General features: G+C 37.1%; 1 protein-coding gene across 1 annotated transcript in view; it reads right to left on the bottom strand.

The window, feature by feature from the left end:
* RALGAPA2 (Ral GTPase activating protein catalytic subunit alpha 2) overlaps positions 1 to 20,161 on the bottom strand; it is a 342,879-nt gene that overhangs the window by 209,005 nt on the left and 113,713 nt on the right. The window contains exons 14-17 of the mRNA XM_049774320.1: positions 15,051 to 15,162; positions 8,623 to 8,860; positions 6,940 to 7,104; positions 2,765 to 2,902 (exon numbers count right to left, since the gene is read on the bottom strand). Coding sequence (XP_049630277.1) covers positions 2,765 to 2,902; positions 6,940 to 7,104; positions 8,623 to 8,860; positions 15,051 to 15,162 — 653 coding nt within the window. The remainder of the gene's footprint in view (positions 1 to 2,764; positions 2,903 to 6,939; positions 7,105 to 8,622; positions 8,861 to 15,050; positions 15,163 to 20,161) is intronic.

Below are 20,161 nucleotides of genomic sequence, written 5' to 3'. Positions count from 1 at the left end.
CAAAGAGTGGTGAGTGCAGTTACGGTAGAGAAGGGTTCACTATGACAATGATAGTTGGAATCCATCACTTTGGACAAGTACTAGTTATGAAAAGGGATAAAGTGACATGCATGGCAACCCTTCATTAACAATAGTGCAAACCAGTATTGAAAAGGAGGGGGGGAGGGAGAGAGAGAGAAGGCCTGCCCCATAAGCAGGCAGGAGTGGGTGGGGGGGGGAAGGGAACTGGGGCACTGATGACAGGGAAAATGCACTGGTGAAGGGTGTTGTACATTCTATGGCAGAAACTCAATCAGAACAATTCTGGAACTATGGTACTTACATAAAGTAATTAAAAAAGTGGAAATAGAAGAATGAAAGTTGAGCAGCATAAACAGTGAAGACCTCAACCAATAGAATAAAGAATTAAAAAAAAAGAATCTGTGGCCAGAAAGTCTATGATAAAAATATTATTGTGTATACATGTACATATTATATACTTAGCTCTAAGTAGCAAGGCATGCCAACATTGGAATGTGGAGTGGCCATCTAGAGAAGCAGTCATCAAACCTTAAGAGGGAGGATTATTTAAATGTATTGCTCTTGGCCCAGTCTGTTGATAAAACAGTCAAAGGTCAAGGACATCTTTTTCTTTTTCTTTTTATTATGGCCAAAGTAAATTAGAATTCTTTCACAGTGATATTTAAGGTACATAGTAACAATAAATGAGGGCAATCCCACCACCAGTGTGTTCCTTTCTCCACCCCTGTTCACAGCATGCATCCCATTATCTCCCTCCTTTCCACCCCAGAATGCTAGTGTAACTGGTCCCCACTTGTTAATAATAAAGAACAAATTGGTGGTTGGAATGTTGCACTGGTGAAGGGAGGTGTTCTTTTTATGACTGAAACCCAACTTACAAACATGTTTGTAATCATGGTGCTTAAATAAAGATAGTGTTAGAAAAAGAAAAAGAACAAATAGTATTAGGTTAGGTGTTTACTGCTGAGTTGTCAGAAGAAAAAAGACAGGAAAGAAAATTCTTCCTAAAGTCAGATTCTCCTTTTAAATCACTCAACCTTTACTCTCCAAACCAGGAATAAGGATAAGAAAGGCAGGAAAATACAGGTGTAGAAAAATATGCTTCACTTCACTTTAAGTCAAACTTCTGCAATCTCAGATTTCTTGAAGTTGAGGTCAAATAATTCTTTGTGCTGGGGACTATCCTATACACATGAGGGTGTTTATCAATTTTCAGTGGCAATGCCACAGTTGTGACAAGAAAAAATGTCCGAAGATGCATGAGAGTGCAAGGAGGTCTGACAGGCAGAACTGTGCCAGTGAAGAACCATTCTAAATTATAGCTAACTTCTGTTTGGACTGTGTATGTATGTATGTATGTATGTATGTATGTATGTATGTATGTATGTATGTATGTATGTATGTATGTATGGAATCAAGAGCTGAGAAAAGAAACAAAATGTTCACTAACTCTGGATAAACAAATAAAAATAAAAGTCTGCATGTTATTTTATACATACTTTGTTAAACCACAGTAGGACATAATTTAGTGCTACAGAAAACCATATTTAGGTATTAGGCTATTTCCAATATGAAATAAGTTCTAACCTATATGCTGTCTTTCTAAAAATTGGGAAAATATGTCCTTCTGTTTATCTTTTAATCATTAAAAAAATCAGCAGACACAGAGTCCAGAGCAATAGCACAGTTGTAGGGGTTTTGCCTTGCATGTGGACAACTGGAATGGACCTGGGTTCGATCCCCAGCATCCCATATGGTCCCCCAAGCTTACCTGGAGCAATTTCTAAGAACAGAGCCAGGAGCAATGCCTGAGCACCACCAGGTGTGGCCCCCCAAACAAAAAACAAACAAACAAAATAAGCAGATACAAACCTAATAATTCTCTGTAAAGCCGAACAACTCCTTTAATTGAGAAAATATGCCAAAAATCATTGTTGGTTCTTCCATGTCTTAGTAAATTAGAAAACTTACTATAAAAAAATACCATATACACCATAACTACAATCAAATTAAATGAGCGTAATCACTGAAAACATGTTTCTTCATTTTGAAATAAGCACTTTTCATTATTGGCTTATTTTAATTTTTACTCAAAAATAAGTATGAATCTTTAAAAACTGCTGGTTAGATAGATAGATAGATAGATAGATAGATAGATAGATAGATAGATAGATAGATAGATAGATAGATAGATAGATAGATAGATAGATATCATTAACAATGCCAAGGAAGTCTTGCTTACAGGAAAGAACAGCCAGCATTCTAACATGACATACTCAAAACTTCTGTGAAATTTTATGAAAATTTTCTTCAGCAGGTTTATAGAAGGCATGCATATTAAAATAGGCTTCAATTTTTTCCCTTAAAAAAAATTGGGGAAAGGCACACCCTGTGGTGCCCAGGGCTAACTCCTGGTATTGCTCATGGATTAATCAAATTGAGGTTGATCAAGTGCAAGGCCAGCACCATACCTACTGTAGTATTGCTCCAATCCTCTTTATCATTTTTAATGGAAATCTAAAGATAAGCGGGATTATAGAAACTTTTCTTGGACTAATTTTGACTTGGACTATTAATACCTAATTGTATGAAAGGCAGGGTAAGAATTCATCAAAATAAATGCAAAGGGTAATGGCCAGGCACACATGCTGGATGTGAGGTATTAACAAAATGAAGCAAGGTGCAGGGAGAAGCAGGAGAAGCCCAGATATATGGACGCACACATGAGACAGTGTTACAGTACCTGACAGCCTGTGAGAACAAGAGTAAGAGAGACCCGGTAAGAGAGCGCTCACGGTGTGAAGGAGGAGCGGGACGCTTTTAGTGGCGGGCAAAGCCTCAGAAAGGTGGACACAGTTGCTGATTGACTGGCTTCGCTTAGCTTCCAGGAAAGATAAAGTATTGATTAAGTCAGAAAGTGTAAGACTCTTCCACTTCTAATTATTATTTCGGGCCCTCTTTAAAACTTTAGTTTTTAAAGCAGTACAAAGCACAGCATGTAATTACATTCTCAAAATACAGCCACCTTTCAGTTATTTTGACACTGAAAATGGACAATTCACATTTAATTATCGTGATTTTAATAGATTTGTATGTTTTGCCTTTCCTTTGCATTTTTATATTTTTTCCTGCTGAGTATTAGATTCCCCTTTGGGTCATTAATTATTAGGCCAGGCATTTCAGTTGACGCTCCTCAAACCAAAAATCACAGGGAAGAGAAAAAAAATGTCACCTGAGATCAGAACTGTTCTATAAAAAAATCATTCAAAAGTAATTCTACTGAGAGATGACTGTATTCAAAAGCAAATCGTTTAGTAAATTAAGTATCCTAAAAGTACAAAAACACACAAGACATTAAAATATTTGATATTTGAAAGAGGTAAAATATCCATGATATCCATACTTTTATATCTCATTTCCTGCTTATTAAATTCATAATTTCTTAATATGACAATATGGTGTTATTACATTTTCTGTACATCACCAGTCAAATGAATATTTGGGAAAAAAGACAGACAGAAAGAGATACCTCATACATAAAACTATCATCAGTAAAGTTGGTTTTTATCCTTAGGGGAAAAAATAGTTTTTGGAATGTCCAATTTTAATTCTTAGCTCTAAGGGATTATCTTTTTTAAAGCATTTATTTTTTTTATTATACTAGGTAATATGGTTACAGTAGTATTAATATTTATGATTTTGATGTACAAAGTTGCTGTTCTTTCACTACAACCAAGTCCTATTTTACTTTTCATGAAGTGCAATTAATGCAATTAATTGTAATCAATATATTTAAGGCAATTAAAATATAAATTAATAAGTACAAAAATATTACATTAAGTGAAAATGACTTTCATGTAAAAGTCAGACTAATAAATTAAGCTTCCCAAAACTGACAGATTTCAAATTTCCTATGTCTCAATGTAAAAGATGTTATCACGTGGTGTATTACAAAAATAAATATAAATAGTCACTTGCAATGGCACAAAGATTCTATTGAATATTATTTTATATATTTAGCATTTTAGTGTCATTCAAACTTAGGCACTACTTTTACTTTATAATTTTTTAAGACTCTTCTTGCCAGGCTCTTGAAATTACAAATGTATGCATTATGTTCAATGATACTTTTCCCTATGTCAGTGTAGTCTGTGCAGCAAATAAATGTAGTATCACCTAAAAATTATCCTCTAAGTAGTAGGATTAGAAAATTTCACTTTCTAACATAAATATCTTAATACTAAAAGTAACAGAAACTACTCATGAGTTGCTGTCCTTTCATTAAAAGGTAACCCATAGGAGGGAGATTAGGGACATTGGTGGTGGGAATGTTGCACCAGTGAAGGGGGGTGTTATATACCATTGGAAACACAATATGCCAAGAAAATACTCCAGGCCTTCTTTTTTTTAAAGATGAATTATTATACAATATAAAAATAATGCAAAGTTGGGGCCAGAGTGACAGCACAGCAGTAGGGTTTGCACGCAGCTGACCCAGGACAGACCCAGGTTCAATCCCTGGCATCCCATATGGTTCCTCGAGCCTGCCAGGAGCAACTTCTAAGCACTAAGCCAGGAGTAACCCTGGAGACCTGGCAGGTATGGCCCAAAAAACAAAACAAAACAAAAAAAGTGCAAAGTAAAACTACTAGCAGCATGTAGTCATATAGATTAATCTTATAAAACAGCATGCTATGTTAAAAATCTTAAAAAACAACAACTACAACTATTATTTGTAATTTGGAGAGATAGTAGAGCATCTAGGGTACTTTTCTTGCATGTGGCTTACTGGGTTTGATCCCTGGCACCCAATATAGTCTTCAAGGTTCTGACAGGAGTGATACCTGAGTGTGAGACAGGAGTAATCTCTGAACATAGCTGGATGTGACCCCAAGTCAAAAAAAAAATTATTTTTATAATCAAGCGAAAAGTAATTTCTTTTTAATTTGTTTGTTTGTGGATGTCTGAATGGGTCACATCCAGCAATACTTAGTGTGTATTCCTAGCTCTGTACTCTTAGATCACTCCTGGTGTTCCTGGAATGATCATAAACAGTGCCAGGCCAGGGATCCACCTAGGATCCACTATATACTACAGACCCTTAACCTCCACTCTAGTTCTCAGACCGTGTATTTATCATTTTTTTTAAATGTTAAGTCAAATAGGATATACATGTATAAATATAAAGACAATACTCTAACTCAATAGCTCTCATCTTCATTATCTTTGTTTCGAGTCACACCTGGAGGTGCTTAGGGCTTATTCCTGGTTCTGTGCTCAGGAATCACTCCTGGCATGCTTGGAGGACCAGATGGTATGCCAAGGATTGAACCAGGGTTGGCCACGTGCAAGGCAAGCACCCTAACTGATGTACTATCATTTATTTTTAACTATCATTATTTCTTAGAGATTATATAGCTCCAGTGTTTTTAATTTAGTTAAGGATACTTAAGCTAAGTCTATAGTTTCTAAGCCATATACCCTATAAATATCTTTATATGCTTTTATAAAAGTGTCTGTTTCTAGAGTTTTTAAAGTATTTGAGAACAATGATAAACAGGATGTCACTGTTATAAATGCAGTGACATTGTTTCCTCCATTACATCATAGATTTAAAATATTTACTGAAAAATAAGATGCAATTTCTTTTAGAACTGAGTTTTAACGAAGTTATTAGTTTATGGAACATGCAATATGAAATATTTTGCCGCCCATAAAATAGCAAGTAACCACTATTTAAGTGTTTTGACTGAACACTTCTATTACAATTGCATTTTGGGAACTGTGAGGGACATCAGGAAATCTGAGTATCTTAGGCAGAAGGCCACAAAACTTCTGATCTCTTTCTTTTAAGGATTCAGGGAAAGAAAAAAAGTTTTCAGAAAAGGAAATCAGTGATTACATCTTCCTGAAAGTTATCTACTTTTGAACTGGGATCTCTGCAAGAAGAGGATAAAAGATAATAGAAAGATGTAAAATAATGGGATGAATGTAAGTAATGTGATAGCAATAAAGGCTATAGCAAAAAAGGGAGTAGAAAGGAAAGGAGGATATTCAATTAAGGTATTTTCTAGCTATCAGAACTCTGGTGGCAAACATATGGTGATGTATAGAGATGTTTATTTAAGAGCTGCACATCTAAAATCTTAACCAATATTGCTTCAACTTATAAAGAACCTCTAGTAGGATTCTAACCATCTGTGTTGAGGCTTTATGAACCACTGTGAAATTATTGATCTTAAAATGAATTCTTGATTTATAAAAAGGTCCTGTGATTTCCTATAATCAAAATGCTGATTATTAATTTCAATTGCATGCTATTTGATGTGAAAACAGTAGGAAACTGACAGAAGTTTGCTTAAGTTATTACTCCAAAATCACTGTCTATGAATATATTTTAAACACTTTTGTTTTGAGAGTTAAGTAAAGCAGTAGGACAGTGGGACTTACTTAAGGGCTCTTTGTCATGTTCTCATCATCATTATAGCAGACTAAAAGGGCATCTTAAATGAGTGTGGAACTATTTTGCAAAGACAAAAAATTTAAATGTCTCTGTCTTGAAAACTAAATGCAGTACACTTCTTTTCTGTATACTCTCTTAAAATCAGTATTGTTCAATGACAAACAAATGCAATTAGTTGGTTGGTTACTAAGAATCTATTTTCCTCAAGAATCAAGCAAAACATATTTTCTCTTTCTCACTCAATACTAATACTTCAAATTCTTTTTCACAATGGAGGATTTAGAAATAAGTACCAACATCTGATTTGAAAATTCATCAGCCCAGAAAATTTAGAAGTTAAATATCTCATACCAAAAACCAACTTACTCAAGTTCTAACTAGAATATTCCAACACTATAGTCCTTTAAATAACGTTTTCAAAAGCAACTAGGTGTTTTAAAGTATGAAGTGTTTACCAGTTGCTTTTTGGCGAACAATGTTTCTTGCTTTTTCAACTCCTGGCGCCCCAGAAGTGGTGGCACTCCTAAAGCGCATGGGCTCGCTCACATCAGGGTGGCTCCGCCAGCTGAGGGAAAAGGATCTTCCAACAGAGGTGACTTTCTGGGGATCCAGAAAGCAGCCTGGTCAAAAATAAGACAAGAAAAAGGCAACAAAAAGGTAGAATTCATTATCATTCATTTAACAGTATATGTTATTCAACAAATAGCATACATATGTTATATATAACCAGCAACTTCTAAAACTACAATTAAGCCAATTATAAATAATACCAACTATCTAAAAGATTTCTAACAACACTCTAAAAGAATTCTTTTCCTTCTCATATTATCTCTCTATTTAGTTAGTTAGTTAGTTAGTTAGTTAGTTAGTTAGTTAGTTAGTTAGTTAGTTTTGGTTTCTGAACCAACCCCAGAGGCACTCAGTGGTTACTCCGGCTCTGCATTCAGAAGTTGCCCCTGGCAGGTTCGGGGGACCATAGGGGGTGCCAGGAATTGAACCCAGCATTTCATTGTTACTATATCATTATATCGTTGCTATCATCTACATAAAAAATATGGCTATTGCTATTATTCTTCTTTATTCTTATCTTTGTCTTCCTCTACCACTTTAAAAATTTATAACTCTCACAATGAGGTACCATCTCACACCACAGAGACTGGCACATATCACAAAGAACAAGAACAATCAGTGCTGGCGAGGATGTGGAGAGAAAGGAACTCTTATTCACTGCTGGTGAGAATGCCGTCTAGTCCAGCCTTTATGGAAAACAATATGGAGATTCCTCAAAAGACTGGAAATTGAGCTCCTATTTGATCCAGCTATTCCACTCCTAGGGATATATCTTAGGAACACAAAAATACAATACTAAAATCCCTTCTTCACACCTATATTTATTGCAGCACTATTTACAATAGCCAGACTCTGGAAACAACCAGATGCCCTTCAACAGATAAATGGCTAAAGAAACTGTGGTACATATACACAATGGAATATTATGCAGCCATCAGGAAAGATGAAGTCATGACATTTTCCTATACATGGATGTACATGGAATCTATTATGTTGAGTGAAATAAGTCAGAGGGAGAGAAATAGACACAAAATAGTATCATTCATCTATAGGTTTTAAGAAAAATTAAAGACATTACTATAATAAGGCCCAGAAACAATAGAGTTCAGGGCTGGAAGGGACTGAAGGACTGACTCTCAATTTGAAGCCCACCACAAAAAGAATGGAGAACGCTCTTAGGGAAATAACTGCACTAACAACTAGCATGAGAATGTTAAAAAATGAGAGAAGTAGAATGCCTGTCGCAATACAGACAGGGGCGGAGGAGAGGGGGCATTGGTGGTGGGAATTCACAGCTGCACTGGTAAAGGGGGGGGGTATTCTGTTTATGACTGAAACCCAGCTACAAACATGCTTGTAATTATGGTGCTTAAATAAAGACTTATATTAAAAAATTTATAACTCACTAAAGGGATTGAGTGCTTTAAGACACAACGGAACACTACCTGTAAAAAAGACAATATAAGGTTAACTTAGTACATTATCCCAGTTCATGCAAAATGATCTAGATATCCAAATACTTCTCTCCAGTCTCAGAAACTATTATTCTCTTGTTAGCATTGAAATACCTTTGCCTCGTTGCTTTTTTTCCTTCTGTTCACTTAATTTGTCCAGAGGTAGGTTTGTCATCTCAACTCCATAAACGGTTCTTGCAAGCACTGCTGTCAAGGAGTCCATGATGTTGGCCCACTCATTTATGAGTTCCTCCCATTCCGTAAGAGAAGACAGCACACCAAGAAAATCATCCCAGAGCTCACGTGAAATATACACACAGAGGTTTGCTCGGATCCAAGCCACAATGAGTGTCTGAAACCAAATATTCAATGGGATCATTTAATTCCTTTCATTTTAAAGAAGCAACATTTTGAACAAAATACCTTAAATGACTATTAGAAAATGACTTAAAATAAATACTTTGGGTAATTGTTTTCTTACAATTTTTCAAAATAGATTTGATCCACCAACCAAATCAGGAGCTACTATGAAATTGTACGAGGTTGTTTAAAAATAGGGTTCAAAATCATTATTTTAGTATCTGTGGCTGGTTTGAGTCATAACAGAGAAGATAAATTTTTTGTGGAGTGACTATTCAGTCACCTATGTGAACTCTATTAATTTATTTTTATTTACTTTATTTAAAGAAAATGCATCACATAGTTGATTATAATATACTTGTTTCCAGATAAGTGAGAGCCAGGATATTTAAAAAAAAAATACAAGGTAAAGGCATAAAAAAGAGGAAAATAGAAAATTAAAAAGAAATACAGTGACAAGCAAAGTTTTGAAAATTACTGTATGTCCAATGAGGTTACTAAGACAATGACAGAAGGTTTAGTAAGCTCTTGCTGTTAGCTGACAATCCTGTTCTTTCATTTGTTTCTCAACATTAGGTAAACTCACCTATGTAAACTCTATTCACTACTATGATTTCTTTAGATTTTTATTCTATCTTAAAGCCTCTAACTTCAACAACTCCTCACTGGTTTTTAGTAGGTATAATAACAGCTAACTAAAGATGAAGAACATTACATACTTGATCGTGACCTCTGTCCTCTCTATTTTACTATACTCACGATCTTTTCCTCAGTGTTTCCATCTCTGTTAATATCAACTCTTCCTCACACTCCCTCAACCTATTCTGCTTCCACAGCTCCCCTATCTGTACTTGAAGACATTTTAATTGTTCCACATCTAAAAAAAAAATAATAAAAGGTTTCCCTTAGTCTAGATTCTCTCTCCAGCTAGCACATCTTTTCTTCCTCTTCCATGGTAAAATTTATCAAAAGAATCTTCTATACTCAACCAGTCTTCTTATCTTCATTCTAGTCAAACCATTGCTCTTGTTTCCTTGCCCCATTCTGCTTAGATGTTGGTTTCTATTTTCATTGCTCCAGTGAACTCCAATAGTCCACATCTCTTTTCTGGGTTCTTTATTTATCTATTTAATCTATTTAATGATGGTTCTATATGCCCTGCATGCACCTGAAACATAGTGTAATAGTGAAACATAGTGTAATAGTAAACACAATTTTTTCCACTGAGGTTCTTCCAGTTCTTGAAGCTGGAGTGGCCTTTGCACATCCTCTTCCTTCTCCCTCTTTTCTTCTCTGCCTCTCTCTCATTTACAACAAGAGTATTACTTTTTCTGGCTCCCACCATAGACCCAGTAAGTAGTTCCACAGTAAATTTCACAGTTCTCTGTATTTCCCTAACAGAGCATTCAGTGTTCCTCCTTTCAAGTCCCTTCCTCTTTTATGTTCTCTGTTCTGCAGCACTACAACTGAGTATATGGACAACATTACAAGCCATTTATGTATATTTTGCATATTTCCTTGAAATTTCCTAGTTCCTTACCTCTGCAAAATATCCCACATTATTTAAAATTCAAATTAAAATGTATCTCATCTGAAAGTGCCAAGTTTATTATTAAGCCTGTCTTACAGAAGCCAGAAATGCTTTCCTGATTTTGTTTGAAGTCATCTTTATATCTCAAACTGTGTAACTTTCCCGAGCTTCTGTCAGAGCTAACGATACTTGTTAAAGTGCCAAACTGGGAGGGATAAAAAGTCATTTTCCACTGTTTGTGCAAGCTGAGATGAGTCAAATTTACTTTTTAATATTTTCTCAAAATTCTATGCAGAATAAAATAAGGTAGAGCTTTTCTTTTCTACAAACCAAGAACAACCCTGTGGGGGAGGGAGGAGAAGGAAGTATATTTTGGCATTGCCCAAAGGCTGGAAAGGTAGCTCATTGGGTAGGACATGTGCCTTTCACCAAGTCAACCTCATTCAAACTCCAGCACAGAGCCAGTAAGTAGTAAACCCAGAAAACCCCAAATTCTAATTATCCATATGCAGACATATATGTAAAGCAATGTTTACTGTATTTATTAATTTATATATTTTAGAAAGATGTGAAAACGTTAAAATAGTCAAGTAAAATCAAATTTTCCAAAACTTAGACCTAAAGCCTAACTATAAGACTTATTCCTCAAATTTGAAAATGATCAGAGGCAAATTCTAAAATTAGTAAATAAAAATATTAATCAAAATATAATCTCAGTCAGTGGAGAAAGTGAAGGTTGTCAGCATCACTGTAACTCAGTCACACATCTAATTTTAATATTAGCTTGGGATCTCAAAGTTGTTGAAGGTGTTGAGGAGATAATAAGGATCTAAGAAACAACACTGGGAATGGTCCTAGGCCCTAGGCATCACTTGAGAGGCTCCCAAAATAAAATCAATAAGCACATAATAAAATAACCCACATTTGGTAAGATTTACTGGATTCCATGTTAACTATAAAGCAAGGACAGAACAAAGAGTTCCTAAAACTTGTAAAACTGATGTTAGAAAATTTTACATACATGAAGGTAAACCTATACTAAAATAGTATTTCAGAAACACTTTGTTAAAGAGTTAATTCATAAAGCCAGGACATGAGAGTGCCATCTTTGTTGTTTTATTTCTGGGAGGTAGAGAGAGGGATCGAGGGAGACCCTGATTGTATTAAGCCCTGTTAGTCCATGTGTGCTTGGACCCTTTGTACAGTGCCACAAGCCCCTACTGGTCACCGTGGTGGTATTGGTGATGAAATGTCAGGAACTTAATCCAAGAACTTTCAGGTTCTCCCTCAGGTCTAGCAAGGATCTGCTCTATTACTCATATGTGACCTATACCCATCCATGATCCTGAGGGGTGGGGGCAGCCCCTCTGCACTTAAAGGTAAGATAATCTTTGAACAATGAAACCTTTTCTGAGCGGAAGAGAAAAAGGTAAGCGCCAGCTCCTAGGTTCTGTAACTGTCAGGGTATTGTTTTGTGCCTTGAGTAATGTCCTTGGTCTTTCTGGAATCCTTTCAAAAATTAAAAATTCAGGCTGGAGGGCCCGGAGAGATAGCACAGTGGCGTTTGCCTTGCAAGCAGCTGATCTAGGACCAAAGGTGGTTGGTTCGAATCCCGGTGTCCCATATGGTCCCCCGTGCCTGCCAGGAGCTATTTCTGAGCAGACAGCCAGGAGTAACCCCTGAGCACCGCCGGGTGAGGCCCAAAAACCAAAAAAAAAAAAAAATTCAGGCTGGAGAGACAGTATATGGGTTAAGGCACTTGCTTTATATTCAGCTTAATCCAGTTTAACTTCTGGTTCCCTGAACATAGAGCCAGGAATAGTCCCTAAGTACTGTGTGCAGATTTCCCCACAAAAAATTAAATTATGAAATTAAAACTAAAAAACAACTTCCAACTTTCCTTAAATACTAAAATGCATGCTTTAATGAATATATTATGGCACACAAGCCATACTCCAAAACACCTTGATATGTAAATCAACCCTTTTATTAATACATTTCACATAAGCCGCTTTATCTATTTCTCTGTTCATCATAATCAGGGTACTATATAATTCTACAGTTCTACTTTACAATTCATACTATAAATAGAAATAACAGTGCAAGTTTATGTTATAGCATTAGCACTTCAAGCATGATATTTTTATCTCTGACAACCAATTAGAAACATTAGGGCTGGGGCTGGAGAGATAGCATGGAGGTAAGGCGTTTGCCTTTCATGCAGAAGGTCATTGGTTCAAATCCCGGTACCCCATATGGTCCCCTGAGCCTGCCAGGAGCGACTTCTGGGCGTGGAGCCAGGAGTAACCCCTGAGCTCTGCAGGGTGTGACCCAAAAAACAAAAACAAACAAACAAAAAAAAGAACATTAGGGCTGGAGGAGCCATAGTACAACAGTTAAGGAACATGGTTTCCATGTGGTTGGCCCAGATTCCGTCTCCAGCATCCCATAGGTCCAGGTCCCCTAAGCACTATGAGGAATAATTCTTGAGTGAGTGCCAAGAGTGACCTATGATCATCGCTCATTGTGGCCACCAAAAAAAAAAAAACAAACAAAATTAAGACTGGAAATCACCATCATTAGGTAAATATTCATAAGTAAGTAAAAGCCAATTATCATTTAAGAAAATTTGCCAACTCAAGTTATCTACTAGCAGAGAAAACTAAATACTAAGGAAAAGGCAATACTTAGGAAAAGACAAAAGGACAGTTGCCATTTATAATTTCTTGTCCCCTCTAGCAGTTTCCTCACTCAAATCTTACAAATCAAGTATTTGACAGTTATAGACAGCCTACATCAGCACATGAATATTAATTAGATGACACTTAAATTTTAAAGTGGAACTAAGTTGATTAAAAGCATACTGGTCCAGAGTTTTCATATTCCCCTCTTTATTAAAAATTATCATATGTTCCCCCAAGTCAGGAGCAATTCCTGAGGGCATAGCCAGGAATTACGCCTGAGTGTCACAGGTTGTGCCTTCCCAAAACAAAACAAAACAAAAAAACAATTATGTACTCAAAACTAATCTTTAAGATGTAACACTGTTTACTATTAATGAGGTGATTCCTGCCTCCACCCCCAGCCCGAGAAAACAAACTGAACAATGCCAGCACAGACTTTTGCTTAATTTAGTGGCAAGTTCTCAGCCAATTCCAAAAACCAAGTAAGTGCAAGGTCAGGAAGTCAGTTGAAAAATGAAGTCCAAGCAACTACAGCTTAGTTTGTCTTCAGTCCATGCCACTTGGCACCCTCAGTCCCAACAGGACAAAAAGATATTCCATAAGGGAGCTGAAAAGATAGTCCACAGAAGTCATATTCTTGGTTTTGTTTCCTCCTTAAACTAACCCAACCCTCTTTGCCTTTTCTAGAACTTCACTGCTATTGTTCTTTCTCTTCCCAATCCTGTTCTCCTTCACTCTTCATGAGGACACATACCCTATCAGCAAACACACTTTAATAATCACTCTCCTTGAAACATAGCCTTCACCGATAGCATCCACCTTGCTCTCATTTTTTCCCTTCCACATCCACATCTCAAAGTGTGACCATATTTCCTATCTCCACCACGAGGTTCTCATTTTCTCTTCTGTCCACTTCAATTGTATTTATCCTAGAAATTTTCAACCACATAGGTATTATTATTATTATTATTATTATTATTATTATTATTATTATTATTATTATTTGGTTTTGGGGCCACAACAGGCATTGCTCGGGTTAGTTACTCCTGGCTCTGTGCTCAGAAATAGCTCCCAGCAGGCTTGCGGGACCATATGGAATGCCGGGAATTGAACCTGGGTCCATCCTGGACCAGCTGCATGGAAGACAAATGCCCTACCACTGTGCTATCACTCCAGCCCCACATACATATTATTTAAAGCCACAATGAACTAATTGTTCCAAATTTACCTAAAACTCTTCATGCATATGCAACACATGCCCTTTTAGTTTCCCTCCTAGTTTACTCTCCATCCTCCGTCAGTATCTTTGAATGTTTCTTTTCCTACACCAATCATGTAGATGAGCCTCTTCATTTTTCTCTCCATGGCTATATACATTCACTGCCTCCCACAAATGTAATAGATAAATTTTATTTCTCTTCTTACCCTCTACTGACCTCATAATAATCCCCAAGCTTCTACTCATTTCATACTTCTTTAAGTCTACCAAGGTCATCAACTCTTTTCATCTTCCAAACTGCTTCGTTTTCAAACAAAACAAAAGAGGTCCATAGATGGTAGAAGGTGGAAGAGCCTGAACAAAGACCAGCACTAACTATAAAGTACAGAGAGTGACCTTTAGGACAAAACTAAGAAGAAAAATGTCTGAGTAAGTTTCTAAGAGTTTAAAGTTAGCTTTCTAACTCTTCAAATTCTTAGTGAGGGGCTAGGGATATAGCTTCAAGGGGGAACATATGTCTTGCATGTACAAGACAATGAGCTCAATACCTAACACCATAGAAAGATGGTCTTAGCAGCACCGAACTGTCAGACACACTGATAGTAGTAGCCCCCTGTCCCCACAAACCCCCGAGCTCCACTTTTTACAGATATGGACCCTGTTAAAAATAAAACAAAAACCTCAGGGATTAAAGATAAACTGATGTAAAATTGATTCGCATTGCATTTTCAGAGTAAAGAAGACTTACCCTAAACAGCAATCCTGCCAAGCTCTGGGCAAACAAGTCCTTTATTTGTTTATCCTTTGGCTTCTGCATCACAGCTTCTGTTATCCTGAGTAGTATTTGCAACATCTGTTCCCTGGGCCACCAAAATAAGAGCTCATGTTATTAATCATATCCTCAATGAACTTTAATTTAAAAGTAAAAAAATTCTCTTATCTCAGCAACATTGGTCAGCATAATTACTTAAAAAGAATAAAAATCTGTATGCTAAAACTGAAGACCATATAGAATAAGAAAATAAACAACCCTCTATTACTACAATAGTTAGATTAAGTTACAACAGGCAGAATAAAGCATGAGTCATTCCAGTCTTCTTTTTTCCCTTGGAAAAGGGTAGAAAAGGGAGATAAGGTCATTTTCTCTAAATGTGGCAGTCAACACTGCAGTGCTATAGTGAATACTGTGCCTATTGGAACACATAAGCCATTTAACTTTACATCCATTTACTTTACTTAACCAGAAAATAAGTAAAGCTTAAGTATCTGTTTTTATGAAAAAAAAAATTCACTTTCAGCTCTTCACTCAGTCAGTGCTAGTTGACGGAATTCCATAGTACTCTCACAAGTAGTAGTCTTTAAAAGGATCACCACCCAACATTTACAGGCACAGAGCTTTAACAATTCTCATAAAGGGGAACTGATATCAAAGAGAATTAAAGAGTATAAAACACTAGAGAGAGAAAACTAGCTTTATGATAACAGTAGAGAATACTTTATATTAACCAAAGACCATTTTTCTTCCTTACTGCTAAGTTACATTCTTCATGTCATAATATCTCCTTATCTTTTCTGTTCCCAGATTCTACACAGAGTACATGCTAACTTTATAGTATCTGTGCATTCTCTGAAGAAAATCACTGTGGTACTTTTTCATTCTCCATCAAAGAATTATCCACTAACCAGCCACTAATCTTTTTGTTTGTTTGTTATGTTTTGTTTTTGAGCCACACTCAGAGTGCTCAGGGTAGATCCTGGTTCTGCAATCAGGAATTACTCCTGGCAATGTTTGGAGGACCATATGGGATGCTGGGGATCAAACCCAAGTTGGTCACATGCAAGGCAATACACACCCCACTATACTTAAGCCCCCTATAGTTACTCTTCTTTATAAATTTATCCCTGACCTTATAACTCTTAGTGATAAGATAAAGTTTTGGACAAAGTAACCTAGTCCAGATCTGACTAAATTAGCTAAGTTACAGTTCCTTTATGCTTCTGATACTTGTGTATATCTGAACAATATTTTATTTTAACATGACTTTGAATATCATTAAATTTCTCATGGTATGTTATGAACACCAGAGATTTCAATTTTTATTTGCAGCTGAACTCATTTTAATTTTTGTTACAAGGTGACCTATTAGTAAACATTCTCACTGTACTTTATTGTAATAGTTCGCTAGTTTTCTATAAATTGTGAGTTCTGTCAGTACAGGGGAGAAAACAACAACAACAAAATAAAACCAGTCGACCAAGTCATTGAATATCTGAGAATGGAGCAGAGAGAGACAGTGAAGAGCAGAATGAGGGGAGAAATGACTCAGAGGTGATGACAGCTTGATAGTCATCTGTAGTTACTGCCACAGGTAGAGAAAAAGGAAGCATCTAATGTCACCATGTATAGGGACTGACATTATATGGTGTTTAAGACAGGGACAGGGGCCGGGCGGCGGCGCTGGAGGTAAGGTGCCTGCCTTACCTGCGCTAGCCTAGGAGACGGACCGCGGTTCGATCCCCCGGCGTCCCATATGGTCCCCCAAGCCAGGAGCGACTTCTGAGCGCATAGCCAGGAGTAACCCCTGAGCGTTACCGGGTGTGGCCCAAAAACCAAAAAAAAAAAAAAAAAAAAAAAAAAAAGACAGGGACAAAATGATCCTTTGCATATAAGTGGCTATAGTCCCACTGCCTGGCCCGTGCTGGAAACCAGATAAGAGCAAGAGATATAAAAATTTTTACATAAATCTTAGTCAAGAGAACTACTACCAAAAACAGGAGCAATGGTGAACAAAAATATATAAAAGTTAAAACAATATGAAATTTACCTTCAGATCTTCTAGGGAAAAAAAGAGGGTGCAGCTTGCTCTGTCAGCCTATGTGCTCCCTTGAACACATCTTTCTCCATGTCTTTGTTAGCTGGCTGCCTCTCAGCCTGTATGCTCTCTTAAATACATATGTTTGCATGTTTGCCTGCTTTTTTAGCCACTTGGGAGAAGACTGTGTCTTCTCTTTCTCCTCTTTACTGTCTTCCTAAATAAATTTCAACCCATAAAAGCTAGCTTGTCGCTAAAAAATGAAAGTGAAAAAATGCTATCTCCATTCTGGAAAAATCTTTCCTTTCAGTTTGCCTTCAGCTCCTATTTGGGAAACTGATTACCTTTGGAAATGCAGCTGGCTTCTTTAAGGCCACATGAAAATTAATCATATCTGCTATGTCTGGTGCCTGGCAGATGATAAGTTTTCCCTGCCATCTTTATTACCCATGTTGTGTCCACTTTCTCACATAGATGATATTATTTCTCATTTGCATACTAGTTGTGCACTATTTTGGGATCACTTCCCAGATCTTTCTGGCTATTTTTTAATATAATTTTTATTTTGATCATAGTGGCTTACATATTGTTGACAATAATATTTTAGGTACATATTTACGTAAAATCAGGGGGGATTCCCATCCCCAAATTGTCCTCCCTACACCTCCGTTTTTGTCCTACCTCCCATTTCCTCTTCTCTCACCCCCAGGGCAGCTAGAATATGTGGTCCCCTCTGTATCTAACCTACTACTTAGTAGTCTTGCATCAGTTTGGTCTTGATGCCTCCCTTATTTCCCCCTCTAAGTGGGGGCAGGGCTAGCTAGTTCAAGTTGCGTGGTTTTGCCTGAAAAAGAGAAAATAAATAAACTGGGGTAAGAGTCTAATACCCCGAAAATGGGCAGAATCCTTCTAGAGGTTCTCATCATCGATTTGGGAAATGAAGGAGAAAGAGAAGGTGAAACACTCCACCAGTACCAAAAGAAGTGTCAAATATCCAGTGAGGACTCCAGCTATATCGGTAAGCACAACAAAAAAAAGATAAAAACAAAACAAAACAAACAAAAAACAAACAAACAAACAAAAAACACGCCATGGTCTTGAAATAAGAAACATGGCGTAGCACATAACGATAGAAAAGAAAGGAAGAGAAAAAAAATAAGAATAATTGGGGACAACAATTTCAATAATCACATCCAAACAGAGAAATTGACCAAAATAGCTAGGTAAATAAAAATAATAATAACAATAATAAATGAAGGTAAGATATATATATATAAAAAAAATAACCAAGGTTTTGTGTTTTTTGTATTTTTGTTTTTTTCCCTCCTGCCCTGGCACAGTAAATATTGGGGTCATTCGAAAAGGAATTCACTTGCCCTATGAGATATGGGGTTTCTCTGTCCTTGGAGTATACTGTCATGGGATCAGCTCTAGTCTTTGCCTCAGGATCATTACTCTCCCGGTGGTGTTTTTTGTTGTTGTTGTTGTTGTTGTTTTTGTTTTTGTTTTTGTTTTGTTTTGGTTTTTTTTTTGGTGTGTGGAAGACTTCTGCTCTGTCCAGGGTGATACAATCAGAGCTCTGTGTTTAGAGGTCTCAGTATCTGTACAGATCCTGAGGTGGGACTTATGGTGAAGTCAGTCTTTGTGAATCTAGAGGTTCTGTTACCTCAGTGCCATTTTAATCCATCTTCTGTGGTTGGTGATCTTGGTCTTTGCACTGAACCTAGGAAGGCATCTAGGATAGCGTCTTTCTTTGTTCTTCCAGAAGCCCCTTTCCGTTACAATTGTCTCTGCCGGACCTTCAGAACTGGGGATCATGGTTATTGTGCAGGTCTTAGCTCAAACCCTAGACTAGGGCTTTTTTATTGGTCCCAAGATGTATACAGTCTGGTCATGGTTCTAGCAGCCAGTCATCTGTAAATCACGATGTTGGCTTTTGGACCTACCAAAGAGTGCCACGTCTTCTGGTTTTGTCTTGTCGTTAGCTGGTAAGGTAGGCTAAACTGCTCTAAGGTCAAGTTGTTCACATTTTCCTCATTGTCGGGATATCATGTTAGAGCTGGCCCTTGTTGTTGACCCTGCAGTATTAAGGCTGTCCCAGATGGAGTTTGTTTCTTTTTTATTATAAAAAATAATTTACCTTCATTAATAGCTACAAACTATGCTGCAAGAACTCATCTTCTCTACACAGCAGTTAGAGAGAATCTCAGAAACATCAATTAGATTGTATCATACTCTTGTGTGCCCACAAAGAGTAACTGATGTTTTTTCCATGGCCTGCCAGGCTTGAAGTTTCTTGGTCTGGTTTGCCTCAGTTTCATCTTTCCACTCTTACTGTACTTGCTCCAGCATTTAGTTACCTTTTCCTGTCTGGAACACACCACACTTTCTTACTATTCTTTTATATTTATACTGTGTGTGTGTATGTGTGTGTGTGTGTGTGTGTGTGTGGTTTTTAGGCCACACCCAGTGATGCTCAGGTGGTGTGTGTGTGTGTGTGTGTGTGTGTGGTTTTTAGGCCACACCCAGTGATGCTCAGGAGTTACTCCTGCCTATATACTCAGAAATCGCTCCTGGCTTGGGGGACCATATGGGACACTGGGGAATGAACCATGGTCTGTCCTAGGCTATGGCAGGCAAGGCAGGCTATCTTACCACTTGTGACACCACTCCAGCCCCTATATTTATCATTTTTAATCTAGGTATCATGATTTAAAAAGTTATTCAGAGTTTTAAGTTTCAAGCATACAATAGTCAAAGATCTATCCCATCACTAATGCCAACTTCCCTTCACAAATGCTCCCCTTTTCCCTCCTAATTCCTAGCCTGCTTCCTTGACAGGCACTTGGTTTGTTTTTTTGGGCCATTCCCAGTGGCACTCAGGAGTTATTCTTGCCTCTCTATTCAGGAATCACTCCTGGTGGGCTTGGAGGATCATATGTAATGCCAGGATAGAGCCTGGGTCAGCTGCATGAAAGGATCAGGTACATTTTTAAGTTTAGGATCTCCTGTTTTCTGCTATAGTTCAAATATATCCTTATATAAC

This window comes from Suncus etruscus, chromosome 6 (genome assembly GCF_024139225.1).
Source record: "Suncus etruscus isolate mSunEtr1 chromosome 6, mSunEtr1.pri.cur, whole genome shotgun sequence".
NCBI lineage: Eukaryota > Metazoa > Chordata > Mammalia > Eulipotyphla > Soricidae > Suncus > Suncus etruscus.
The sequence above is the reverse complement of the archived record's forward strand: the minus strand, read 5'-3'. Positions and strand labels throughout refer to the sequence as shown.